This window comes from Alligator sinensis, unplaced genomic scaffold (assembly GCF_000455745.1).
Source record: "Alligator sinensis unplaced genomic scaffold, ASM45574v1 scaffold637_1, whole genome shotgun sequence".
In the NCBI taxonomy this organism is placed as follows: Eukaryota; Metazoa; Chordata; order Crocodylia; family Alligatoridae; genus Alligator; species Alligator sinensis.
In genome coordinates, this window is record NW_005842368.1 from 165,978 (window position 1) to 192,975 (window position 26,998).

Here is a 26,998-nt window from a genome sequence, read left to right on the forward strand (position 1 = left end):
GGGGGCACCTGAGCAACCTGAGCATGGGGTTGACCTCTGACCTTTCCTAAAGTGGAGCTGGGTTGGGGAAAGGGGGCCCCTTCACATCTCGGCATGGGGGGGGCCCTCTCCCGCTGCCCGCCTCCCTCGTGGCCGTCGGCCGAGGCCGCTCGTGAGGTAACGAGCGGACGGAGCTGGAGGGCCCCGATCTCCCGCCGAGGAGCCCCTTCTCCGCGGCCGACACGGCGGCCGTTCCCGCTGCCGGCGGAGCAAGGACGCCGGTCCTGCGATCTCCATCATCCGAGGATGACGCCGGACACCCGAGCCGAGGGGGCAAACCCCCCCGCCCCCCAACCCACATGGAGGAGATCCCCCCCTTTCAACCCGTTTCATCCCACGCCGCCTGCCCCGCGGAAACGCGCAGCCCCGGCGGATCCAAGGACCCAGCGCCAGCCAAGTTTTAAATGACTTTATTTACAACAAACAGTATAATTAAACACTGAAGAAAGCCAGGAAGAGAACAGAAAGCAAGAGTAAGTCAACCTGCTCGAGAAACTTGTAAATGGCCTTGCTTTGTTTATGCCTCTTTTTTTTAAATACAGTAAAAAATATCCCAAACAAGAGTCACACAGTTTAAAAGAAAAAAGAAAAAAAAAGACAAAAGTGCTCTCGAAATACCTCGTTGCCGAGGAGAGCGGCTAAACGCGCGATGAAGCAAGTTCCTGCCTCCGGCGTCGCGGAGCAGAGGAAACCTACGGAGGAGGTGCATTTTCGCCTGGTTTCTTTCCAATTAAAAACCGATCTACTAGGCCTTCAGCTTTCTGAAGACGGCTCCGTCCCAGCGCAATGGTTTTCTAGCCGGAGCCAAACCAGAGCAGAGCTTCATTCGCTAATAGATATTCAGATAATTAAAAACAACCCTGCCATGTCAGTCCCCCGCGGGTAGGAGCCTGCTGGAGGGCACCGACGGAGCAGCCCAAAGCGTTACGAAGCCCGGGCTCTGCAGTGTTTTCTAAAGCAACCTCTACGCTCTCAGGTGCCTGGTTCTCCGCGCCGGAGCGTAACCCAGGAGCTGCCCCAGTCCTGTGAGCCTGGGAAGCAGCGGGCTGGCAGGGCGCACGGCTTCATGCTTCTCCATTCCCTGAAGCCCCGAGCTGTTCCCCCCCAGGGTCGTGCTAACCGGGGGGGAAGCAGCAGGGACTGGGGGATGGAGAAAGCCCTCCAACTTCCTGGTTCAAAACCATGGTCCAACATCCCCGGAGAGCCTAACATACTCGTGGTGCACCGTGACATCAACCACAGGCGGCCGTGGGCATGGCTGTGATGTCTACTGAATAGGCCAGGCCCCTCCCTACATCCAGGTTCAACCAGCACCACCACCTTTGCCCCCATTGAAGCTTTGGATTTGGACACGAGCAGGACGGGCTCCCAGAAAGGCCCGGGGTATTCAGCTCACTCCAGGCCAGCCCGCAGGGACCAAAGACCCACTCAGCCCTGCCCCAGCTTTCAAACGGGCTGTGAGGCCAATGGCCGGAGCACGTGGGGCTGTTACTGTGACACCGTGGCTTGAATGGGTGCAGTGATCCCACGCCAGCTGGACGATAAATCTGTCCAGGAGAAACTTCCTGGGCAGAAAAGCCTTTGTGTTTCAAAGCCAAGAGGCTCAGTCCCCCACGGAGAACGGGGACAGGCCGGGCTTGTTCTCTGACAGCAGGCACTAGTCCATGAGGGCGGCATCTGGAGAGCGAGAGAGCCAGGATGGCTGGCCTCCATGCTCACGCCTTGCTAACTCCTGACACCAGTGGCATTACCAGATTGCAGAGCCCAGCCCCAGTTTAGAAACCTGCAGAGAGTGACCCGAGAGGACCCCCGGCGCCACAGCAAAGCTTACAGCTGCAATTCCTCCCAGTCCTGAGCGCTGTGGTGTAGACTGGATTCTGGGGCATTCGTTTGCCCATCATGATACCTGCATCCTAGTCTATATTGTCATCTCCACCAACTGAACCTGCTAGGATAAGCAGAGCCTCGGAGCCCGGGTCCAGCTGCTGGCTTCCCCACTAGAGCTGTGTTTGGAGCTGGCACGGCCCCTGGCCTCTCTGCTTGCCCTTGAGGAGGTGGAAGCAGGCGGCTGGAAAGGGTGTCACTAGCACATGGCGGTAGAACTGTTTTCCAGCCAGCAGCAACTGAGGCAAGAAGGAGAGAGAGAAGGACAGTGGCCTACAAGGCTCCCGGGCCCATCTAGGAATGAGGGAAATGTCTCTTTGCAGGTATTAAGCCTGAGACTGCGTGACAGGTGGTCTGTAACTCCATAAAGAGGAACCTCTGCCCTCAGGGCTGTCGGGATTGTCTGCTCTTGTGTCTGCGGTTGTCCTTCTCGGAGAAGGTTGGCACAACCACTGAGGACTCCCCAAGCACTTAGCTGGTGGACAGCTAGGGTCATGCGTGAGCATGAGTGCGGGTGCAAGCGTGAGGGAGAGAAGGCTTTAACACAACAGCTGCAAACAAAAGTGGTGTCGAACAGGCTAAGTTGAAATCCTTCCTTCTCCTCCAGGAATCTTGTTTCCCTTGCTACAGTCCCTACCATCGCATAGTCCCAAGACTTCCTCGTCTCCCAGGGACCAACCACGTGCAAAACTAACAAGAGGCAGGGAGACCCATCAGGCTTTCTCCCCTTCCATTTATCGCCATTAAGCAGCCAGAAAGCACAGAAACCCACTGCTTTCTGGGTTGCCATGAAAAGCCAGGACACAAATCCGCTACTCAATGGCCTTACAGCTGCTGCACCTCAGCCCGGGATCAGTGCAGGCAGGGGCCACCCTGGCAGGCTCTGGGGATACTTTTATAAGAGCAGAAGAGATGGTTTGAGAAACCATGGGCAAAAACGATGGAAGCAGCGGCAGCGCGCCATTCAGGTGTGAAGCTCTCAAACGGAGATCTCTGGGAAGCTGGCCTGAGCCCTTACGCCCTGAAGCCATACGGGTGGCACCAAGGGAGGGAGGGAGGGACATCAACCAGCTTCCAGTGCCCTGGAAGTCTCCATGCGAGGAAAGCAGCTCCCCTGGCTCCAAGCCTGCTCACGAGCCCCAGGAGGGGGTCAGTCAGGACCCAGCTTGTGCTGGGGGTCTGGCGAGGGCTGCGCATTGACTGCAGCTGCCGGGAAGGAGGCGATTGCCGCTGTCACTGTTGAGCACAGTGGGGGACTTTGAGCTGGTACGAGAGGGGCATCTGTAGATACATGGCCTTTGGGCCACGTGGGTGCAGGCCCTCACCACGGATCTGTCCATTCACACCCTCCTGCTGCGCAGCAATCCCTGTGCTGGCAGGTTCCCCTGGCTCACAACCCCCTGCCCCCATGGCCCATTCCTGCCCACCAGCAACGGCCTGGGGCTTGCGTAGTTTCAGCTCCACAATGGTACACAGTGCCCCCAAAGCTAAACACTGGGAGGCCTAAATTGGGAGGGAAGCCTGCCAGGCTGACGGCCACGAATCCCTGCCCCCAGCAGGGTAGATTGGAGCATACGAGGCCTGGTGCATTGCTGGTTGATTGGCTGACTGGCGACTGGTTGATTACTTCCTGAAAGGAGTGGAAGAGCAGACCCTGATCCTCACATTGCTGCCTTTTGGGGCAGGAGCTGCACATGTTGCAGCTGAGGAAGGAGCTGACAAACTTCTTGCTGCACTGTGTGCACCCTCCACACGTGATCTGGAGCAGCGCACCGTGTCTAGCCCAGCCCATCCTCTCTGCTCGTCCATCTCGTCCAGTGACTGCCGTTCATGACGGGGTGTTGTTAGCACGCTCCTCCAGAGGGTCTGCACCACGGACCCTGAACTCATCAAACCACTCATACCAGCCCCGCTGGAGATGATGCAGGGAAGGGAGGGAGCCTCGGGGTGTCGACATCGAAGACACCACCGAGAACGTCTCCCCAAGCCAGCCGGGGCACAGCTGCACTGGGGGAAACGGAGGGTCGGGGAAAGCCTTCAGTTCATCACGCCTGCCTTGACTCTGCATCGCAAAGGGGCTGGGCACAGAGCCTGCTACTGACCCGGCTGCTGTTATCATGCCTGGGTGAGGCCGCTGTCAGCCCCTACGTGGACTCCACCCAGAGCCATCAGCGCTCACATAACCTGAGGGCTACCCTCTTCCCCCACCTGCCTTCTCCCCGCCCTGCCCCAGCCAGGGCTGTCTTTGGCTTGGCTAAGCAGGAGGAAGGGAACAACCCTTTGCTGAGCTCTCTGGCTTCACACCTGGGAGAACGGGGGGAAGAACGGTGTGAGCATGAATGGTCACGGTGTACCTGTTGTTCTCCTCTGTTCCACGGCCTCTTCCATCCACGGGTCGCTCTACCAGAGCCTCACCACGGTGGCTGCAGCACCCCCGACAAGCAGATGTTGCACTGACCCTGCTGCAGGCTCCGCCACCTCTCAGAACATCACCAGCCGAGAGACCCCCAACACTGACAACTCCTCACTCCTAGGCTGCCCCGAGTGTGCTGACTGGGTAGGGAGCCACACGTGGGCCGTGCTCAGCCCATGGCAGGTAGTGCGGGAATACAAGGAATTAACTAACGAGTACTGGTATGCAAACTGAGGCCGGAAGTCAGGCTCCATGTTGGGAAAAGCAGCCTCTACTGGAAGGCGCCGCCATTCCCAGTTCCCAACGAAGCTTGAGGCAGAGCCAGAATCGCCGCAGGGGAGCTCAGGAATTGCAGCAGCCAGGCTCAGAGGCCGCTGGAAACACGGGGCCTGGGTGACTTTGGGCTCATGGAGTTTAAGGTGAGAAGGGGCCATCCAGCCCAGCTCAACTTGGTTTGAATCTGGCCTGGGCTTGATGACATCGAGAGGCAGAGATGCAGCCGCTTCTTGTGGGCATCCTCCGGCCCTTGCCTGCCAGTTCGAAGAGCTTCGTCTCCCTGCAGAGGTGCTTGTAGATCCCAGGCCACCGGGGCAGCACTGGGAACTGGGTCTCCTGACCCCTAGGTTCCCTGCCAGGCAGCAGTCAGCAACAGGGTCTGGTCAAAAAAAAGAAAGCAAACTTCGGGACCTCAGCCCCCAGCTTTCCCCACTGAGGTGAGTGGGGCCTGAGGAACTGGTCCCAAGGTCTGGAGGGGAAGGGCTCCAGATGCAGAGGGGGCAATACAAGTGCCTTGCATTAGGTCACACCACATTTGCACCCTCCCAGGAGGCTCTGGGCTTGGTCCCTGCTCTGAAGCTGTGGCCTGGGTTAAAATGCGTTGTACTGAGGGAGCTCCACTGGTCTCCTACTACGGCCCCTTCAGTCTTCACACCGAGATCAGAGCATGCCCCGGGCTGCACTGGGAGCTTCCGGCAGGACACAGCTGGGTCTTTTGCACGGTTTAAGAGTCACCCGAGTACCTCCCGCTGCTGCAGGACTGGAGGATCCATGTGAAAGGTCCTGATGGAGGGAGATGGCTGGGAGGTCCACACGGTGCAAAGGCTGCGTCCAGGTCTTCTGCGCAGCCACATGCCATTATAGGACATCCACAGCAGGGTGAGTGAGGAGGGAGGTGACTCCAGGAGCCGACAGGGACAGTAACCGCAGATGCACGGGACCCCCATGAAATGCCGCCTGGCTCTGGCCCTTTGCCTGGATACAGAGGACAGCTCCCAGGCACCTGGGCAATGTCGGCCTTATCCCGCCTTGTGTCCCTTGGGTGCTCCGTGCTCTGAATCCTGCCACCGCACGGGCAGAGGAAAGGGTTTTCTGTCCACTGAAGGCTGGACTCATTCCAGCAGGGTGGCTGTGTCTGGCGATGTGCCCTATGGTCCAAGCACAGGGCCTGGGCCGGGTGGCAACGTCAGCACCTTCAGGCCTGGCCCAACACCCTTGGCTGTTTTGCTGGCTCCCTTCTGACAGCTGCTTTGGCTGGGCTGCCCCTAGGCGAGGCATGTCCTTGTAGCGGGGCGAGTCTGGCAGCCACCTCACGGGCACGGAGGGTTGTTAGAGCTTTGTTGCTGTGCTGCCATTTCTGCTGGGGGTTTTGGTAACCAGAGAAGACCCTTGAACATCTCGTCTGTGCTCCTCACGTGTAGCTGGTTGGAGCTGATCCTTTGGGTAGAGCAAAGGGGAAAGGAGGGTCGGTTCATCTCCGCGCAGCCTGGGCACTGCTGTTGGGCTGAAGAGGGGGTGCTTGGGAATGAGCGCAGAGTGGGAAAGCTGGGTGGGCTGAGACCAGAGAGAGCCAGCACCGAAGAGGTCTGGGACAGCTACCAGCAGAGCCGGCTGACGGATGTCTCCATCGTCTGAATTAACCCCAAAGCCCAAGTCCTGAGTACATGGTGTCACGAGACGCTCCCTCAGCACTTTCTTGCAAGAACAGACTGTTAATCCTGGAGTTTGGCCAAATCTTGGCGGCAATAATTGCATTCCTACCCAGAAACCGTCTAGTGATTTATCCCTGCACAGTACCTGGTTTGCTCCGGCCCTGTTGCAAAGGGGCACTGAGAACTACTCTCTCTATGCCGTGTTACACTCCAGAGGCAGCTGCATTTGGGCAGCAAACAAGGCAATAGCATTCACACACACATGCTTTGGATGGTTTTAAAGCTGCATTTCTCTCCTCCACTTGTACCCAAGCTCAATGCCCAGCAGTGAGAGCAACAGCTGCATTGCAAGAGGTGGGATGGGAGGAAGGGGCAGCTGGAGCCCAGGTCACAAGGCTTCTCCGTGCAGCCCAGGGACTCTTGTGAGGAGCTAGCCCAGCTCACACCTTGGGGCTGTGGCTCAGAGCTCTGCAGACCGGCCTCCCAGGGCTTCGTTTCCTGCGTCTGCAGCTACAGCTCTTCTGCCTCCGGAGGAAAAAGGCCAGAGGGGGAAGAGTGACCTGCAGCCCACAGGAAAGAGCCTGCCAGGGCCACGTCTCAGTGCCGTGGGGGGCAGGGAGCATAGCCCTGGGGCACTGGGATGTCACTGTGTCTTCCCGGCCGGGTCTGGCGCTGTGCTGTGTGGCGGCTTTGCTTGAAGTCCAGCTGAGGGTAGGGCCCGATCTGACCTGGGCCTTGGCAGTGTTTATTCTCTGTTCCAGCCCAGCTGTGGCTCTGGGTCCATCCCCCCTGCCCTCCCACAGGGAGTCCAGGAGAGAGACCAGAGCTGCCTGGCACCCAGCTCCACGCCCTCCTCCTCTACCTTAGCTCCTTCCTCGGGGAGGGATCTGCTGCAGGGGGCAGGACCGGGGGTGACTGGAGCCGAGGGGGCAGCAGACGGGGCCAAGAAGGGCTCTGTGGCTGCTGGCGGCTCTGCAGGAAGGGACCCCCCTCTTGTCTCTATTGCTGGCAGCAAGCAAATCCCCTGCGGGCACAGCTCCCATTCAAGCCACTGCAAAGGCACCCCCCCACCCCGATCTCCTGGAAGTGGCGTCCCTCCGGGGCAGACCGAACCCACCCTCAACGGCCTTTGCAGAGGGGCCGAGCGCTCCTGCGCTCCCACGGACTCTATGAGGCAACCGCAGGCTCTCGGCACCTCCGAACACCAAGCCCAGGCCACTCCGCAGCCTCAAACCTGCCCCCGCCAAGCCCAGGGCAGCCCCCGGGCCCCCCGAGAAGCGCGAGGCAGGCGTCAGCGCAGGACACAACAGAACGGCAGCCGGCAACGGGGTTTCTTTGTTGGTTTTTAACTTGCATATTCAAATCGACAAAGCTACAGGGTTTCCACACACCAGCGCAATTGTAGAAAGAGAGAGAAAGAAGGGGAGGGGGGGAAAAGCCCTGCCCCCCTTGTAAGTCAGGAACGCCGTGAGATTAGGAGCAATCCTCAAATAAAAGAGAGAAGGAAAGTAAAACCAAATTTATACAAGAGACCCAAGCTATTTACAGTGAGAGGCTGGAGGGGGAAAAAAAAGCAGCTATCTCCCAGCAGGTAACTGAATTCTTCCTCTTATTATTATTTTATTTTATCATCCTCGTTATTTTAAATAGTTTATGCTACCTCAGCGGTTAAACACAACCCAAGCAGAAAGAACCGACTGCTTAATTTTATTTAATATTTAATCAGAAAATTTGTATCTACAATAATTGACAGGCCCCACCCCCCATCCTTCCCCCTAAAAATTATTGCAGTTTTTCCCCAAACTGTTCTTTTTTTTTTTTTTTTTCCTCTTTTTTTCTTTTGCCTTTTTTATTCTCGTTTTATTTTTTTTTTCTCCCTCTCTCGTTGTAATATACACATTTGGGGCCTCTCTCGTCCGAGAGGCCTTAAACCAGCATAAAACATGGAAAAAAAGGTGGGTCAAAATACTCTGTTTTTTTTTTTTTATCTTTAAAACTGACAAACTCACGATTTTGCTAGAAAAAGCTGATTGTACGCACGAGCGGGCTGGGGCAGAGGGGAGAGAAGGTCGGTTGGTTGTTTTAAGCGCGAATAAAAACGGCCGTTTCTGACAGTCCGACGTCGAGTCCTCCACGTGTCCGCCCCGCGCCCTGGGGTGCCGAGGCACGAATCAGTGACAGATCCAGCTGAAACTGAGAGAATCCTCCTCCTTCCGCCGCAGTCTCGTCCGACGCAGTCTTCTCCCCGTCCCTCCCCCGCGGCCCCGAGAAACCTTCGTCCAGATTAAGAAGCCAGCAACTGATTACAAAAATAAGGATCATCTGTAATTTTGGCTCAAGAAACCGACTGTCCTGCCTCGTCGCTTTGCCAACGTCCGACGCCTTTTACAAAAAGAAAAGAAAAAAAAAAACAAGGCGGGGAAAAAAAACCCAAAGAAAACGGGGAAAGGGAAAAAACCCCTCAAACGAAACAAAACGACAATGACAAAAAAAAAACAAACCAACAACAAAAAAACAAAACACCTCTTTGCTCCAAACACTACGAGCTGAAGAATGGCTGCAGGTTGAGATATCAAAAATCTCAGAAAAATATATAATATATATATTTATATATCTCTGTACGTCTTATTATTTAAATTTCACATTCCTTTAAAAGCGGGTTATTCAGTCAGTAGCTGCTGAAGGAGGCTCTTCTGTTGGGCCTGCGTGGTCTGAGGACCCGATGCGTTTTTCTGGGAGCCCACGGGACCAGGCTGATTCAGGTAAGGGTCTCCGCCTACCAGATTCACTGTACACTGCACATCCGCGAACACCTGAACCTGCTGTACCTGCTGGGACACAAAAGACAAGAGAGATTTTTAGACGGAAAAGGGCAGGGTCCCTGGGCTGACGGAGCGGGTACTACGTGAAGTGGAAACTCACTAGAGAATTCCTCTAGTCTGTAGTCACCACAGAGAAGAACTCTTCTGTCTTCTTGTCCTATAAAAAGAAAACCGCTGCACTCATTCGGGTCAGAGCTCCGACAGGTTCACACGTTTTTGCATTTAAAAAAAATAAATAAAAATAACGATATTAAAAAAAAAAATTGGCATTCCCGAGTCTCCAGCTGCCGGGCAGCTGTAGCTTCGTGCGGAGAGCGACCTGGCGCTAAGGGGAGCTCAGTTTCCGAGACCAGAAACCGGTTTCCTTCCCGTTTTGCTACGGGCGGAACCCTTTGGATGGCTGCCCGACGGGCCGGGTGGACGTGCCGAGGTGGGACACGCCTGCTACGCCACGGATGCTATCCCGCTTGCTGCACGGGACCGAGAGGAGCGCCGCGTGGCACGTCAGAGCAGCAGAAAGTCACGTCTCTGTTCTCTCCAGTGAAAACAGGGCGAGTCGGGGACGGTCCCGCGTTTCCCTACCGTCCTTGCAAACCAAACCGAGCACCGTGGCACCAATCCAGGCACCAATCCACCCAATCATGCCAGAGCACTGGTTCTCCAACCTTGTTAGACGTAACGCCCTCCCCTCCCGTTAGCTTCAAGGCCCCCCTCAGAATACATCAGCTCTGAACTTCCACTCGGTTTTTGACTCCAGGAAAACCCTAGAGCCGTTTTTTGCTGCAAAGAACTCAGCCAGCCCCGCTGCAGATCCCTGCTGGAAATCTCTGGGTGCATTGCATCAGTCGCATGCGCGGGGTGCACACCTGACAGTGCTTATATTGCACAGCTCCCTGCAGCACCCTCGAAAAGATCTCATGGCACCCTAGGGTGCCGTGGCACCCTGGTTGAGAAGCCACCAAAAAAAGGCGGGGAGAGGGGGCATGGGAAAAAGAGAACAGACTGGTTAATCCCCCCTGTGCAAACGGAGTGAAATCCAAGAGGGAAACCTCATGGCGTGAGTGGGGATGAGCGGCACGGGCGGCGACTTGCTCGCAGGGGTTACTAATGCAACAGGAAGCACCGAGCTTTACTCTGTTTTAGCTCCGCTTTGAAAAAGACGGTCACCAGCCAGGAGGTAAGAAGCTATTCACCCGTTCCCTTTAAGGTTGGAAAAACCGGATACGGATCCAGGACATTTTGCAAAAGCCCCCGGCTAAATCCCTTGGTCGGAGCACATACTCGCTGACAAGGCTAATTTAACACGCCAGCCTCTTTAGTACCCGAGCAGGGGATGTCGTGAGAGAGCCCCAGTCCAGGGGCAAACCTTGCGCGGAAGCAGAACGCGTCAGCTCTGCATGAACTGGCAGGACACCGGCAGCCTCCAGGCACATGCTGGATCCGGGTCCTTTCCTCCCACCCCCAGGGTACATCAACAGCACTGAGGACCACCCAGCCTGGCAGTGCTGCACGGTGGGAGGGCAAAGGAGGATGCTGAGCACTCCCTGAGCTGGAAGGGAGGCCCTTAGGACCTGTGGGCTGTGCCAGGCGCTGAGGGCTGGCTGCGAGCATTCGCATTCCTGCCCACTGTCCTGCCACCTCCGAAGAAATTAAACCCCCCCTTTTGCTGTCACAGGGGACCAGTAAGACCCAAGGAGGACTCAGGCGACCTCTGACTCGGGCATTCAGTCATGTTCTCAGCTCAGCCCCCTTCGCCACCTTTGATTCACAATGGGCTAAATCCAGGGCAGTTTAGGTGAGGTTCCTAAGGCGGCTCTGGCCAATGCCGGCCCCAGCTCTCAGCCAGGTGGAGAAGGGGCAGGAACCCTGAAGTGAATGGCTTGACAGGCCCTTCTTGGCCACTACGGGGACCTTTGCCTGTGGCCAAACGGGCAGACTGGATCTGTCTGGGAGGGTTCACCACTCCAGAGGGACCTCCCCAGACCCGTCCCACGCCGCCTGTTTGTACCTCGGATGGTTCTGCGCTTAGGAGTGGCTTACTGACCTGCGCCCCGTCTGCTTCTGTTTTCAAAAGGTCAGTGGAGGAAAGCTGGTTGCAGTAAAGGCCCGCGGGTCTCAGCGCCGGGTCATTTACCTGCCGAGGACAAGGTGAAGACTCAGTGACGGTTCAGTTCAGGAGAGCAAAGCAAACCTCCCTCCCAACCTGGCCCCCTGCGCTCCTGCCTGTCCTGCATCGGTGCTGGGGAGGGCATCACGGCGCTGGCACGAGGGTGTGGAGGTTACAGGCTGGTGAGCACCCTGGGCCCTGCTCTGGTAAGGCAGATGGGTGGGCCCGTCATCCCATGCCTGAGCTACACCTGTGCACTGCAGCGTCCCCTCACTGCATGGGCAGGTCGACCCCAGAGCACCTGAGGCACAGGGCAGATGGTCAAGTCCACCGGACTGGGACGAGCACGATACACAGGGACCCTTGGGCCAACAGAAGACGTGCTCTCCTAGGGTTGCAGCCCTGGTCTGGAGCAGCTTGAGCCACAACCACCCCCAGGGAGAGGTGGGGGGACCCCATGGGTCACCCTCACCAAGCCTGGCCTCTCCAGCCCCAGCAGCTTCTCTCCGGGCAGCGGGACCCGCCACCGAACTGGCTGGGGGACGCCCCACCCCATCTTGGCTTCGCTTCCAGGCTGCTGCATCACACTGTGCGAGGGACTAATCCTCTCCTGGCCGGGACGCCGTGACCTGGACGAGGCCGGCAATCCGGGGCCTGGGCCAGTGCGTCCTTGGAGAAGAGCCAGTGCCCGGCGGGCACCACGAGGAGAGGGCTGGGTGCCCCGAGTGCTTATCACGCCAACGCGGACAGCTGTCAGGAGGCTTCCTGGCCTGGCTGGGAGGCCCTGCTGTGGGAACTGGGTTCGGGGAAGCATCAGCGCAGACAGACACATGCTCACACATGAAACTCATTAAAGGGGACGCAGCCAAGAGCAACACGGCCCAGCTCGCTGCACGCTGGCGCTGCCCCATCGGCCCAAACGACCAGAGTCCCTGCGAGGCTGGAGCGACCTCTGGGCTGGCCTGGGAAACTGAGGGCAGAGCTCGCGCTCTTGGATTTCACAAGCGGCCAAAGGCAGCTTCCCACCGCAGAGCAGAGCCGTGGGCAGGATGGAGACTGGCTGCCGGGAGCGGGGGACATGGAACCAGCTTCCCTCATTTGCACGGCAGTGCTGTCACAACAGCTGCTGGCGGTAAGGGGATGGTGCCCGGGTCGCTCCAGGCTGTGCCGTGAGGCAGCTAGTCCTCCGAGAGCATCCCTGATGCCCTTACAGACGCTGCAGGGACAGGCTCCTCTAGGGCCAGGGATGTCTCTGACATGAAGCACCAATGCACACCATGCTGGCAGGAAGCCGCAGCACGGAGAGTGTGTGTGCATGTGCACGCGTACCACGCATCGTGGCCTCTCTGCATTTACCATCATGCCAGCCTCGAACAGCAGCCTGGAGAACAAAGTTCTGCTTCAGAGCTGCAGGCAAAAGGCAGGGGGTACATTCAGCACCAGTGTCACCTTGCACTGCCACCCGCCCTTTGCTGGGAGTGGTGCCAGCGAGCAGTGGGAACGAGTGAGATCCAGAAGCTGGGAGGAGGATCGGGTTTCTGGACACCCAGCCGGGTGCTGCACCAGGGAGCAACCAGCAACGCGCAGCGGGGACCCTGCTTCAGGGAGAAACCCTTGCAGCCCTGACCACCTACGAGGACAGAGAGCCTGATACCACCCCCCTCCCCTGGGGGCATCACTGGGCTCAGGAGCTGGCTGGGATTCCCAGAAGTGCTTTTCCCAACCGGAGGTGGAGGCACTTCCTGCGACTGTCTGAGCACGACCCAGCCTGCCTGGCGCTCCCCTGGCATAGGATGGAGCCCCTGGTGCACACTCAGGAAGGCGAGGGCAGCCGGGCACGCTCTGCACAACTACTGCTCTCCTGCAAGTTTGATCCCTCGTCTGCAGGTCTGTCTCAGCTACCCCAGTCTGGCCAACCAGGCTCTCCCCTGGAGGAGCTCATCACAGTCAGTGCCGCAGGGATCAGAGAGGCCTTGACCTGATGCCTTCCAGCCCTTGAACAGCATTACCCCCAAGGCCAGCTGAGCGCCCACCTAGCTGTGCTGCCAGAGGCAGTGAATTCTCCCCATGCCTAAAGGAAGCTCGTGGAGGGGGGAGACATTTCAGGGCTGCGCAGAAGCAGGAGAGAAATCACGAGGCAGGGCGTTCTGCCCCCTCGCGCGCCAGCCGGAGAGCGGCCGAGCTATAGGTCCTTGCCGGGCTGCTGCGGGCACTGACCTGCTCGGAGCACATGGAGTTCATCCCGGGCATCTGCAGTGAGTTCATCTGCATCTGTCCGGCCATGGGGTTCATGTTCTGGACGTTGGTGTTCCCTCCTGCCATGGACACGGTGATGCTCACGTTGTTGTACATCCCCTGCTGGGCGGGCGCCGGCTGGTTCTGCCCTGCTTGGCTGAAAACGCTGCGAGGAGAACGAAGCAGAGGGTGAGACCGGGCGAGCGTGGCCCTGCGAATACCACCCCCCCGCAGAGCCCTCTAGCAGGGGGCAATCGCCACTCCCCCAGCTGCTACAATGGGTCCCTGCTCTCTGAGACACAGCAGCAGTGCCATTTTTTGGCTCTCTGCCCTTTCAAGTCTCGCAAGCAGAAGCGCCAAATGGACGTGTCGAGGCCTCGGGGAGCTGTCCGTGCTCCCCCAACAGGGAACGGAAGTTCCCACGGACACCCCACGTGTCTGGGTGCTGGTAAGAGGCCAGGGGACCACGCACGACGGGCCAGCCCTGTGGCCGGTCCTAAGCCAGAAAACCTGCCTGCGTCATCTGTGCTTTGAACGGAGACCGTCTGCCCTTCCCGGGCAGAGGGCTCCCCGGCTGGGATGTGAAACGTGGTAGGGGTCTAAGAGGCAGCCCCACTCTTGCAAGAGAAGGAGAGAAAAGACCGTTCGACCGGATGGCCTGCTCCGGCCAATAGTCCACGGACCTTGGTGCTGGGCAGCACAACAGCAAAGAGCCTGGGAGACGAAATAACAGCTCGAAGCACCGTCATCCACCATGGCAGCAGCTTAGAGACAGAGATTATTATATCCCCTGAGTGACTCTGGTCCAGCCTCAAGACTCAAGGCCAGCACGTGTGGCCCAAGAGACCGGAGGTGGGCAGGCGTCCACCATGAGGTTCTGGCGAGCGACCCAGGCCCGTCTTTCTTTCCAAGGAAGTACTTGCCCACTGCGGTCAGGCTGCCTCGCACCTTCCTCTTCGACCAGCCGGACAGACTGAGCTCCTCTGCTCTCTAGCTGCTCGGCTGGTTTCCCAGGTCCTGACCCATTCCTGCATCTCCTCCTCCGCTGCTTCAACGTCCTTCGTCGAGTAACGCCACCTGAACTGGGCGCAGCGTAACAGCGGCGGTCTTCCTGCTGCCACAGGCCCAGACTATGTCTAGGGCTCGGGGAGCTCTTTTCAGCGACTACTTTATTTCCTGAAATACTCCCGTTCGTGTCAGCTAAAACTACTTGTGAAGTCAGGTCGAAGTCGGATCAAACCGAGGTCAAATTCAGCAGATTCGGCCAAAAACATTGAGAAACAATTGCGGGAAAGGCAAAATGCTCTGTTTTGACCGTTTCAAAGCCAAACACCCTGCCCTGTTGGAAACGGTGTTTTCTTTCTAAATTTACACTGTTTCCCTTTAAAGACTCGGGCGATCGCCTGACGACGAAGCGAGCGTTGTGCTGTGGCTCCGACAAAGCGCTCGTTCAATCCAGAGCGGGCTGGCTTTAGCTTTCCATTTTGCAGGGGGGGGGGGGAAACGAATAATTTATGTTCTGTGATGACCCAGACTGCATCACTACAAGCCAAAACAGGGGCCGCCTGGGTCATAGTCCCCCTCTCCTCTCCGCCTGGGTGTATCTGGTCTGAGCTTTAATTCTGGTGAACTCTGGAGTGGGACGGGGCATACAACAGACCCAAGGGGAACGAAAAGGCTCATCCCATTACAGCCGTCCAGGCCCCAGGGCCCTCGTAGAACAGACACCCTGGGAAATGGGCCTCCCCAGGCAGGGCTGGGCGCCCAGCACAGGGAACCTGCCTTCAGGAACCAGACGGAAACACCCGCGCCAGGGCTCAGGTGCGGGGAGGCTGTTCCTGAGCTGCTCTGCTCATCCTGGCCATGCGGGAAGGGACACGAAGCGACTTGTCGCTGGTGCAATCTTCCCTGGCGGATGCAGCCGCCCTCCGGCACGCAGCACTGCAACCTGTTACCCCAAACACTTGTGTCTGAGCCACTGCTCTCAGGGGCTGGGTCACGCCACTGCAGAGAATGGGCAGCTGTTTGGGGGCGAGTCCTTCAAGACACAAAGCCCTCTCTACTCTCTGCGGGTGGCATCCAGACCGCTGGCTTTGCCCTTCTCATCTACTAACCCTGCTATGCATTCAAATGAAAGATGGACAGAAACCAGCTATAAAGTTGTTGCACATTTTCAAGCACTGACTATGTAGCTGGTCGGCTCTTTTGATAGCTGGACGGCCATTTTTATGGTGTGATAATTACTTTGCACATGTGACCGGCGTAAATTTATTGCGAGACTGACCAGTGAATTGCGTGATATATGTAATGTCAGGCAGGGGCCAAAGTCTCAGAGCAATCCCTGCCTGGGAGAGAGAAAAAGGAGGAGATACATGAAGGCTGTGCGGGGAGATGCGGGAGATCTTCTCCCCTTGCCCCGGCCACTTCCCAGCTTTTATGACACGGGCCCGTTGCTCTTTTCTATCAGGGTGCAGGTGTCAGTTGGCCCCGGCTGTCCGTGCTTCCTCCGGCCCTCGCTGTCTGCAGGGTGTTTTGCTGCGTGGAGCCTGTGCTACTCTAGCATCAGGACTGGGACCAGGCAAACAGGCCGGGCACTGCTCGGCGGGGGGCGGAGGATCTGAACCACGGCAGGGAAATAGGACAGAGAAAGGGAAGCCCCAGGTTTGCACGTGGGTGTGCAACACAGCCGTGTGCCTCCTCTGGGCTCTAACATAGTGTCTTCTCACCTGCGCAAACCGAGATAAACAGCCTGTGGCATAGTCGTTTCCTGGGGGTCTGACCATGCGGACAAAGGTCCTTCCTCTCCACAGAGGCAAGAGCACCAAAAAGCAGATGGGGCACAACTGCATCTCCAAGCAGTGCTTAGACCCGATCAATTTGGTGGTGTAGAGGACGGGGGGCAGAGAGACTGAGGGGAACGGCATCAGGGGGTTGGACCAGATGCAACTTCCCGAGCTCCCTTCCAACCTGAATTTTCTATGATTCAGTGCACCCTACCTAGGGCACGAGCGCCCATGCACAGCCCTTGTGCCCCCTGGGATCGGGGCCAGGGCAGCAACCGGCCAGCACACAGGTGAGCGGAGCCGAGGGCTGTGCAACGTGGCTCAGCACAGGGGGAGCTGCGCTGGTGCGTATCCTGGCTGTTCCTGTCCGTGCCGCGACCACCAGCCACTGAATGGCTAGCACGAGCCACGCCACGGAGAACCAAAGGTCCTGCTCGAAGATCCGATCCTTTCCCCAGCTAACAGCTCTGATGCCACACCGTGCCCGTTCTCGGTGCTCGGTGGCAACACTAGGCTGGATGAAAAGACTATGCAGCGCGCTGAGCCAGCAGCGGATTTAATGAAACCCAGGAAACGTGGAGATCTGCTCAATGAGAAACAGAGCGTGCCTTCCACAAAGGAACCCTAGGAACGAGAAACACGGCCTGCAACCGAGGCACAGCAGAACAGCCGAGCGGGGAAGAGTTCAGACAGTGCCAGAGACCAAAATAACCCTCCTGGAAATGGGGACAAGTGCTTTACAAGCCAGAATCCAGCCCACAGCAAGCAGGGCGATGTGTGGGACTTCTGCTTCGGGTGTCTGCTCCATCAGGCATATGACCGGCGTGATGAGAGCAGGGCACAAACAATGCGAGCAAGGAAAGGCCTTATCAAATGAGTCCTGGTCAGAGTATCATAGAAAACGAGGGTTGAAGGGAGCTCAGGAGGTCACATCTAGTCCAACCCCTGCTCCAAGCAGGACCAGCCCCAACTACATCATCCCAAGCCAGGGCTGTGTCTAGCCAGGTCTTCAAAACCTCCAACGGTACAGTTCAGCTTGGAAACCAAGCAAGGTTGGTGCACAGTCACGTCTTTAGGCCTATTTGTCTTCTCTGGATAGCTCGCTCCCTCCCCACGCATGCTCCAGAGACTGGCACAGCCTCCCCACGCAGAGCGGGCTGAACGATACCGTGCTGAATAAAGCAGATATCTTTTCGCACCTTCATCTGAATGACTTCAACAGAGTACCAGGGCATCAAAAGGACAGCCTGTCGTGACAAAGGGGCAGAGCCCACTCATGCACCAGTAGGCTTTCATGTCCCAATATCCGGAAGGAGCAGGATTTTGGTGATTCCTTATGATACACAGTTTTGCCCCAGATTGATTTAACTAAAGCAGCAGAGACGGCCGCAGGGCCTGCTGGAGGAACATGGCCTGAGCTGTGCAGGTCATCTAGGACAGAGAGGAAGGCGGCAGGGTCCGGTTTGGGGTTGGCTGGTAAAGCTACTGCTCTCCTGAGGCTTCAGTAAGTCACTGATGTTAATTAAAGCACAAGCCCTGCTTCACGTGCTGTCAAACACACGTCCATTTAGCAAGGCAATTTAGAACCACCTACCCACGCGGCTTCTGCTGCCGGAGCCCATGCTGAGTACCTGGAGGATGCCCAGGGTCTGGCTCTCTTTCCCCTCTTGCTCCATGCTCCCCTGTCCCAGCCCACCCTGGTCGTCTCAGAACGGGAGAGCCACCAGTCTTGTAAGGCCAAGGTTATTTTTTACCAGGGAAACGGAGCTCCTGCCTGGCGGGACGTCTAGGAAGCAACGCTGCACGTTACCAGCAGGGTCTGCAGTTACGGGCCGAGAGAGCACCCGTCCAGTGCGAGTGCGACATCTTGCTACCTACTCCCAGCTAGAGGAGGACCCCTGTGGCTCAGGTGGCAAAGGCATGTGGCTTTGAACCCTCCAGTCCCAGGTGTGACCCCACCAATGGGGCAGGGTGTCCATATCCGTACCTACTGGCTCCCCCTGCCCCTCAGCGCCACTTACTTGTTATTCCCCATCGTTCCTTGCTGCCAGGTCTTCATGTCCGGGGACTGGTACCCGGGGGTCGGCGGGGCTGCCTGCAGCATGGGGCTCTGGGAAGGAGGGATCTGCGGCGACATCAGCGGGCTGCTGGGGCTGAGCGCGGGGGCGAAGCCGGGCTCGTTTTGCTGGCCCATGCCTGCGGAGCAAGAGACAGACGGCTGCGCTGTAGGCCACTGCACCACAAATCCCCCAGCGGGAGCCTCGGGGATGGGGTCCGTGTCTGCTATTCCGCGCCTCTCAGACCCCCCCGGGCACTGCCAACATGCCAGGCTGCCCCGAGCAGGTGCCATTTGAACAGGGTGCGTTTGTACCCCACTGGCATCCCCATTCGACCAACTATGGCCACGGTCAGACACCACCTTGTCGCAGCCACGGGGGTCTGGTCGTGCTCCAGTGCCTGCAGCTAAGGAAAGTTATAGCAAAGCATCGCTCTGCATGTCTGTTCTCCGGCAGGACGGGGCTATTTCCCCGCACAGCATCACCTTCTGGGTCAATCTGTCGGTACAAAGGGTCCCTTTGGAAGACGGGGGCCACGTGGAGATCTCACCTGAGCAGCCCTAAGGAAATGCGAGGGCGGGGGCAGAGCACTGGGCTGGCTTGATGCTGCTGGGACCCCTCGGCTTAGGTTCATGCCTCAGTTTCCCCATGCGTGGCAATGACCCCCACACCCACCTTCCTGAGGCTCTTGGAGACTAGCACAGGAGAAGCCCTATACAAATGTTTGCCTGATTCTCTCCCTGGTGCTACACCCGGTGCCCTTGCAAGCCATTAGCTTGGTCAAGGAGCAGCTTTTGCACCATCCACCCCCTGCCCCGCGCCTCCTTGGATTTTAAGGTGCCGCCCGTACGCAGGCCTGCGGACGTACCCGATCCTGAATACTGGAAGAGGTTCTGCTGCATCTGTGGGGTCATCCCAGCGCCGAACTGCCCCCCGACGCTGCCCATCATGCTCCGGTTCACCATGTTGTTGCGATTGGCCAGCGCCACCTCAGGGTTCGATGCCAGCTGTGAGAAGGGGCTGGTGGACGTGGGCGGGTTCCCAGGGCTCGTACCGTAGTTCGGAGGGTAGGGGAACTGCTGTGGGGGCGCTTGGGGGAGGCGGGCAGCCCCGATCTGCACCGGGAGGCCGGCTGAGGGCGGGAGGTTGTTCCCAAAGCTCTGCTGTCTCATCAGGAGGGCGCGCTGCTGCATGAGCTGCCTCTGCCGGTGCTGCTGGCTGTACAGCTCTCGCTGGCGCTGGGCCAGCATCTGGGCATTCAGAGGTGGCTGCGATAGAAAGGAGGATGTTACTGCTGGGAGAGCTCTGCCCTGGGTCCAAGCCGGGGGTATCCATCATTGCTTGGCAAGGGAAACGCCAACCCCCGCAGGAGCCATCGGGGACACTCGGTCGCTCCGCCAGACTGGAGCTGTCAGAGGCTGGGCAGATAGGAAGCATCACGGCTCTGCCTCCGTGCACGAGTCCCGAACGAGAAAACCTCATGTGCTCTCCTCAAAGACCCCCTGAGAGACGGGATGGAAAATGCGTGTTCCCAGCACAGCTACAGGCAGGAGACCTTGGCCTGGGGCTCCCCGGCGGCTCCTGGCAGAAACCCCAGGCTCACTGCTCCATGTAGCTCTGAGCGAGGGAAAGGCCTGTCCCAAAATGCCCGTCTGCTGCAGGCTCGGGCCCTTTTCCGCTCCCGCCAGCCCCCTGGCTCATCCTCGCGGTTCCATGCGGTTGGTGCTGGATCATCCCCACAACAAGCACTTCCTCACCCTGGGCCTTGTGCACGGCTCAGCCTGCCTCCACCTACTTCTTCCCTCCGTGCCGACCTGGCCCCTCTGTCTCGCCCTCCATCCTGAGGGGCGTTTTAAAGCCCCACGGGAGGCGCGAGAGGTGGGGACAGTGGAGGCGGCGCTCTCCCAGGCTCTGCCCATGTGGTACCTCTGCTCAGAGGAGCCCTGCTGGTAGCAAGCTTTGGAGCTGCCCAAGAGAGGCTGGTGTCTGCTCGCTGGGTCTGACAAATGCAGACTGCTCCATCACCAGGGTTTTACATTACGTCCTGCCCTCCCCGTGCCCCGGACTTTTTGTTGCCCATTTTTCAGCTCCTCAGGGCAGGAGCCGGCTTGACCTGCCTGTATCGTGCCAGCTGTGCACTGCCCACCTGACCGGCACCAACGTGCCTGAGCAGACCCAGGTCATCCGCTCCATCTGCTCTCCCGGACGAGCACTAGGCCACGCTGCCCAGCTCGCCTGCTGCACAGGTCTGGGTACCCGGGGAGCTGGCTCTTAACACCCAACCTCTGCCAGTGACCTGCTGTGTGAGCCTGGTCAAATCGCCTCCCCTTTCCATGCCCTGCTCCTGTCCTCTTTTTACCCTGGAAGCTGTCTGGAGCAGGAGAGCTGTGTCCTTGCCCAGACAGCTGCCATCACTGCCAGAAGGTGCAGGAGTGTCTACGTCCCACGTCTGCCCACCGCTGGGTGGTGGCAGAGGCCTCGCTCATGCAGCAGCGTGGAGGGAGCTGCTACCACCGAGGGGTAGCGACCCCCAAAGTTTTGGTGGCAGCCCTGGGAGCTGTGTTGGTTGAAGTGCACCGTAGACTAAACCTGGCTCTGCGTCCGCACAGCTCCTGGCCTGCTGGGACACCCATCCCCAGGCTGCAAAACAGGCGACTTTAACAGACCACTCGCTCATTCACATCAAACCCTGTTTCCTTGGGCGTGTGCCAAGGCGCTTTTTGTCAGCAAAGGCCAATTTTGGAATCTCACACCCAACTTTCTGACTAGATCGGACACGAAATAGCCCAAGAGTTTTTTTTTCAGTAACAGATTTTGTTTCCCAAATATCCAAACCAAGATTTGCCCCCAATTAATCACCTTAGAAAATGTCAGCCCGTGCTGTGAAAGTCTGATTCATGCACTGGCAGCTAAAATCAGAGGCTTACAATGAAAACTGTCTGCGCCTTTCAACCTCTACCCAAGCACTGAGCAGGTATTTTATCACTCTTTATTGGAAGCAAAATGGAACTTGTGGACCTGGGGCTTACAAGGATCATTAAAAAAAGTATTCGCTATAAATTACGCTCTGAAAAGAACATCGCTCGTTAATTCAGGGCCCCTCTTCAACGAAGCCCAGCACAATTCATCTCTAAGTAACCAGGATGTCTATCCCCTCCAGGTGGAGATACTCTTCCTAGGCTGAAAAAACAGCCAGCTACACGGAAGAGTGATCTAGGCACATATCCTCCCCCCGACTCATGTGGTAGCACTTCTTTCTGCCATCAGCTCTGGGAATGGCCAGAGCTCACGGCCGCTCTCAGTTCAGCGGCGTCGGCTCCTACAGTGATATTCATTCCCTCTCGACAGACACGCGCGTTCCCACCATTACCTGCGGCGTGATCTGCTGCTGCATGCCTGCCCTCATGTTGATGCCGACCGGGGAACTGGCTGCAAACTGGTTCAGGATGGCCTGCCGGTTCTGGTGTATCAACTGCAGAGGAGGAGAAATCAGAGACACCTTACAGCTTGGTGCTGGCTCTCTCTGGTGCTGCTGCACGTATTCAGTCCCCCCACAAGCCATTGACTCCCGGTAACAATTCTCCTTCTACCTTTGCTATATCCTTGAGGAAGCCAACTACTTGCTGAAGGGGATGTCTAGTGTTCGTGCTGCTCTTAACAGCTCAGGCACTTATTGGGAGTGGGTGGAACGGCTTTGGCAATATGTAGGCAGGGGAGGGTGCACAGCCTGCTCACAGCTGTAGGGGCTTAGGGCCCTGGGAACAGAGCTGAGGAAGGTTTCAACAGCTGGAGGGGCTGCGAGACCCGCGGACATTGAAAGTGCCCAGAGGCGACTCCTGGGCAGTGGAACGGATGAGCACGGGACAGGGTGATGGGCTCTGCTACCGGCCTGGGGGGTCCCTAAGCCGCACACAGGAAGCAGGATTTTCCCCAGCCTGATCTAATGGGATTCCCCATAAAACCAGAGCAAACATTCATTCACCTGTTGCTGCCCCTGCAGCCGCTGCTGCAGCTGGAGTCTCAGCTGGTTGGGAGCCGTCGGGGGCCTGTTGAGGGTTTGCCGCGGCTGCATGCCCATGTTGGTGGGGAAAGCCCCTCGGGGCGGAGGTACCTGGACGGGCATCGGCCCAAAGGAAGGTTTCTGCCGGACCATGCCCGGGAAGGGGCCGGGGAGGTTGGCGGTGGGAGCGGAGGAGTAAGGCTGGGGATACATGCCGGGCTTCTGATCCATGAGGAGAGGCGGCGTCACTTGCTGGGGCTGGAATCTCTCCGTCAGTGCTTCCAGCCCCCCTCCCTGTCGAGGAAAGGGGAGAGGGGTCAGCAGAGAAGCCCCCGCCTGCGTTTCAGACACACAGGGGCGGCCCCGGCTCCCAAGAGCACCAGCCCCAGATCGAAGCCGCCGGCACCCGCGTCCCTGCTCTCACTTCCACAACCGCTGGTTAACCCGAGCGCTGAACCCGGAGACGCCGGGCCCCGTCCCAGACCGCTCGAGCCTGGTCGCAGGGACCAGTCCAGGAAGCGCCTGCCGGGAGGACGGCTCACCTCTCGCTCCTTGGAGACCCAGGACTTAAGAAAAACCAGAACCCTTTGAAGAAGAGCAAGGACTTTTTGCCTGGATGTGAACTACGGCCAGAAGTTGAGAAGGGCTTGGCTCGTGCAGAAGGGGCCTGCTTCTCCAGGCCACCCAGCTTCCACCGCTGGCAGGAGATCACTGGGGCCGAGAGGGAGAGGAGTGTCCGCTGTTCTCCGGAGACACCCAGGTTGGATGCACTGCCCCAGTCACCTCGAGCGTCTCCTCCATCACCCCTGCTACAACTTGCAAGCAGGGGTGGCCAGAGGGGGTTGCAACAGGGCTCCCCTGTTCCCTGGCAAACCCCAGCTACCACAATGGTCTGAAGAGCTACCAGTGGCTGGAGCAATACCTGTCAGGCTGTTCTCCATCATACTGGGTGACCAAACTGGTCTGCAGTGATTTCAGGATGGAAGAAGTGCCGTACTTTCCTCCTCTGAGCTGTGGTGGGCTCTCCTCAGCCGCAGGATGGGTTTGGACCAAAAGTATGGCAAACAGTACTACTTGGGTGGGGCTTACAGGTGCGAACGGTGAAGTGAACCGTCCACACAATCCGGCTTTAGCTTTAGGACAGCTGAAGGAAAGGATAATATCCTGTGGCAGAGAGTTCCCCAGGTTCACTAGCACTAAAAAAACCTTTCCCTCAGAGGTGGCGGCAAAGTCCAGAGCGTAGACGAGCTCAGTGCGAGCACTCAGGAGGGACAAGAGCTAATGAAACAAAAGGAGAGAAATGGGATGAAGCAGCTGGAACAAGCTTGGGCTGGAAACTGGAGGACGAGAGCAGAGAGGTCCTGCACCGACCTCTCAAGAGGAGACGAGCTACCTGGATCCTGAATCCTGCTCCCATAAACATTTATTTCCAGTAAATATTTCACAGCATGACATAAGCTGCAGAAAAGCATCCTCCGGAGCCAGGGGAAAAGCCCAAGACTAACATCAATGAGTCTTGGACGGGAGAGACACTGGGCTTCGATTCCAAGCATGAAGCTCCCGTCTGAAGGGACCGGGACGACTGACATCCTCACCCAGGGGCAGGCCGGTGTCTCAGAGAGAAGATCGAGAGGCCTGCGCCCTCGCCCAAGGACGCGGCGCGACCGGCGGTTCTTCGGTACCCGCGTGGAACAAGTCAGGAGGGCCCTGGCGGAAAGGGGTCCACGGCGCCGGGTTCAGCAGAAGGGTCAGTGACAGAAAGGGCCGCAGAGGCTGCGAACCCCCTAAATGGCCCAAAGCAGCTAGCGATTTTGGATGCCTCACAAGGGCAACAGCATTCACAAGGCAAGAGCTTTCCACCCTCGGGAAGTCCAGCCTCCCGGGAGGCATCTCAGATCGGTCACCCCACATCACTCATCGCCCACGCAGGCTTGATTCACAATTGAGGCTCAGGCCTCTTAATGGGCCAGTAAAGAGGGACGTGAGCTGCTCTGTCGGGTTGTCCCAGGGGCTCCATTTTGCACGCCTCAAGGACACCGCATCCCTTGCCTTCGGGATCCTGGACCTGCCCGCAGATGGGAAGGAGGAGCTCACCCCATTTTAGCCCTCTTTTGAGAGTGCTTCAGTTCAAGCCTGTGGGGACTGGAAAAATAAACAGCTGCAAGACCGTCCCAAGCAAACTACTTCACTCCTTCTCTGTCTTTGCTCCTTCCATCTTTCCTCCAAATCAGACATTTGTCATGCCGGGCTCTTCCTCGCTATTTGTCACAGCCTGACATGTTCCTGCGGGCCCCGGTCCTGCCTTTGGGCACACAGGGGTGGATCCCTGCCTTCAGGTGGGAGCCCGTGGGGGCTGACATCAAACAGCTCTGCCCACGCTGGTCTCAGGGCAGGATCGGGGCCACTGCACTCTCTCAATAAAAAGCCAATGCCGGAATCAGATCACTGGCCCGTAGTTGAAAAGGGAGATGGGAGGACTGCTGCGACGGGAGCCGATCTTGGCAGGAAAGGCAGCTGCTGGCTACGCAATCTGTAGCATCACCGAGGCTCAGGAATCCGCGCTCGCGAGGTGCCGGCTGGAGCTCCCCTCTGCGCGCTCGTCCCAAAGCAAGGTGAGGCAGCACGAGAGCCTGCCAGCGTTTCCCCGCTCACTGCAACGCGAGCAGCCAAGGACGTAGGAGCTCAGGCGCCTCTGAATGGCCAATGCTTCCCAGGGGAGATCACGTTTTCAAAGCAGGGAGCTTGCTATCTCTATCATGGGCTTCGCTCCCAACCTGCTGGCAGCACCCCTGGAGAGCACCATGGTATTAAGCAATCTCTGAACCTCAGGAGCTTTTACTGGCATCCACATCTGGCCCGCAAGCACCAGATGTTGGAAACCCTCCTTGGAACCCGGTCCCAGGCCTCAGCCTCCAGCCAGGGACACAACCCCCCACCAGACCCCAGTGGAGCTACCTGGACCAGCTTGTCAATCCCCAGCGCTCGATCCAGCTCCGCCAGCTCCGTCTCGTCCTTGCCGCTCAGGAAGGACACGAGCTGCTCGAGGAGGGCTTTCTCGTCGTTTCGGCCCTCGGGCGTCGTGGGAGGGCACAGCAGCTCGTCCAGCTGGGAAGTGATGCACTGGCTGCAGGGACGACAAGGCAGGCGAAGATGTTAGAGGCATTTCCCGTGGGGGAACAGCATTACTCTTGCTTTTGCCCTGCACTTTCTGAACACCGGACACCTATTTGCTCCGTTGCGTAGCATACAAACCCGATGCTGCGTCTGCAAGGCACCGGGGGTAAAATCTGCCTACGCCCATGCCCTACTGCACAGCCTAGGGACCAGTCAAGCCCAATTCAAGACCACTATGAACAGAGCAAGGGCAGAGATTCAGGGAGGTTTCGCTAGGTTTTGCTTTTGCAAACATCTCCCCTGTTTGCTGGGAAAAGCAACGGGAAACAAAAAAGCCGGAGAGGCTTGGGGAAGGCTGGAACAGCTGGAATGGAAGCAGCTGAAAGCAAAGGGAACCCTTTAGCCGCAGAAATCAAAATCCCGAGGAGCTCTCTCAACAGGCTTTGGGATTAAGATTAATATGCAATGAGAGACGTTCCAATGACGTGACTAATTGGAGTCAATGGGATTTGCTGCGATGGAGCGAGCCGCGGCACATCACGCTTACAGAAAAGCACCAAGGGGAGAAGCCGAACGTGCCAGCAGTTCCCAAGAAGCAGACATGTTGATCCTGTTAGCTCCAGATGAAGACCAGATGTAAGCTAAGCAACTGCAGCCAATCTGACCGGGAGCACCGCGGCCAATGCACGCAGTTGAATCCAGGGAAAAGGCAAGGCTTTGGGCTTTCTGCGATTTCAGTGTAGGAACAAGGGAGGGTGAGATGGGAAGCGGGGCTTGTTCCAGTCTGTGCTGCTTGTGCCTCTGTTACCACCAAGAAATCAAAGCTAAAATGCTAGTCCCTAGGCTCTGACCGTGCCAATGCTCCGTCGTCTCTGCTCAGCCTGCCCAAGACACCAGGAGAAAGAGGGTGAGTCCGCGTTAAACCGTGGGCTTGGACAGAAATCGTGTCTGCCCTTGACCCTGCTGGTGTCAGTGGAAGTCACACAGAGACCAAGGTGACAGCAGAGCCAGGAGGTAGGACGTAAGCCAGGGGTGGCCAACCTGCATGGGCAGTCCCTGTGTGTGGCACATGACAGACTGGGGAGGGGGCAGACAGCTGAGCGGCAGACTGGGCGGGGAGCAGAAAGCAGAGCAGCAGATCGGGCAGGGAACATGGATCAACAGATCGGCTCTCGGAGGGGGCACGGGGCTCATCTGTGGCATGCCTGCCAAGAAGGATGACCCCCACAGGACTACACGGCTGTTTACTCCCGACTCCCGTGCCTCCTTGTCTGCATCGCTATCTAGATCCCACCCATCACGGGCTTCCTTCCCACCCACACCCTGGGCCGTTTGCTCAAGGGATCCGCTGATGCTGAGGCTCTGACACCAGATTGCTGAGGCAAGCTTCCAATCAGATCAGCAAGGAGCAGAGGAGCTCGCTCCTTTGACCCTGATCTCATCAGTCACGCGTGGGTTGCGTGTGGAAGGTGCTCTCTGAGGCCACGAGGGCCAGGCGCTTGCTTAGAAATGAACACCGCGATGCTGCACAATCTGGGTAACCGGTAGCAGCGATCCACAAGCCAGGCCCAGCCTGCTGGTAGTGCACTTGGCATCCACACGTTACGGCTTACGTG

General features: G+C 57.9%; 1 protein-coding gene across 10 annotated transcripts in view; it reads right to left on the bottom strand.

The window, feature by feature from the left end:
* Positions 1-433: 433 nt before the first annotated feature.
* NCOA1 (nuclear receptor coactivator 1) overlaps positions 434-26,998 on the bottom strand; it is a 247,091-nt gene continuing 220,526 nt past the window's right edge. For 4 of the 10 annotated variants that reach the window (XM_025210719.1, XM_025210717.1, XM_014522549.2 and 1 more), the window contains 8 exons: positions 25,224-25,392; positions 22,251-22,562; positions 21,639-21,740; positions 19,137-19,536; positions 18,233-18,407; positions 13,411-13,594; positions 11,131-11,220; positions 8,925-9,095 (listed from right to left, as the gene is read on the bottom strand). In XM_025210719.1, the coding sequence (XP_025066504.1) occupies positions 8,925-9,095; positions 11,131-11,220; positions 13,411-13,594; positions 18,233-18,407; positions 19,137-19,536; positions 21,639-21,740; positions 22,251-22,562; positions 25,224-25,392 (1,603 nt within the window). Of the gene's footprint in view, positions 9,096-9,186; positions 9,244-11,094; positions 11,221-13,410; positions 13,595-18,232; positions 18,408-19,136; positions 19,537-21,638; positions 21,741-22,250; positions 22,563-25,223; positions 25,393-26,998 lie in introns of all 10 variants that reach the window. The other 6 variants (XM_025210721.1, XM_025210722.1, XM_006029250.3 and 3 more) reach the window with 6 other exon arrangements.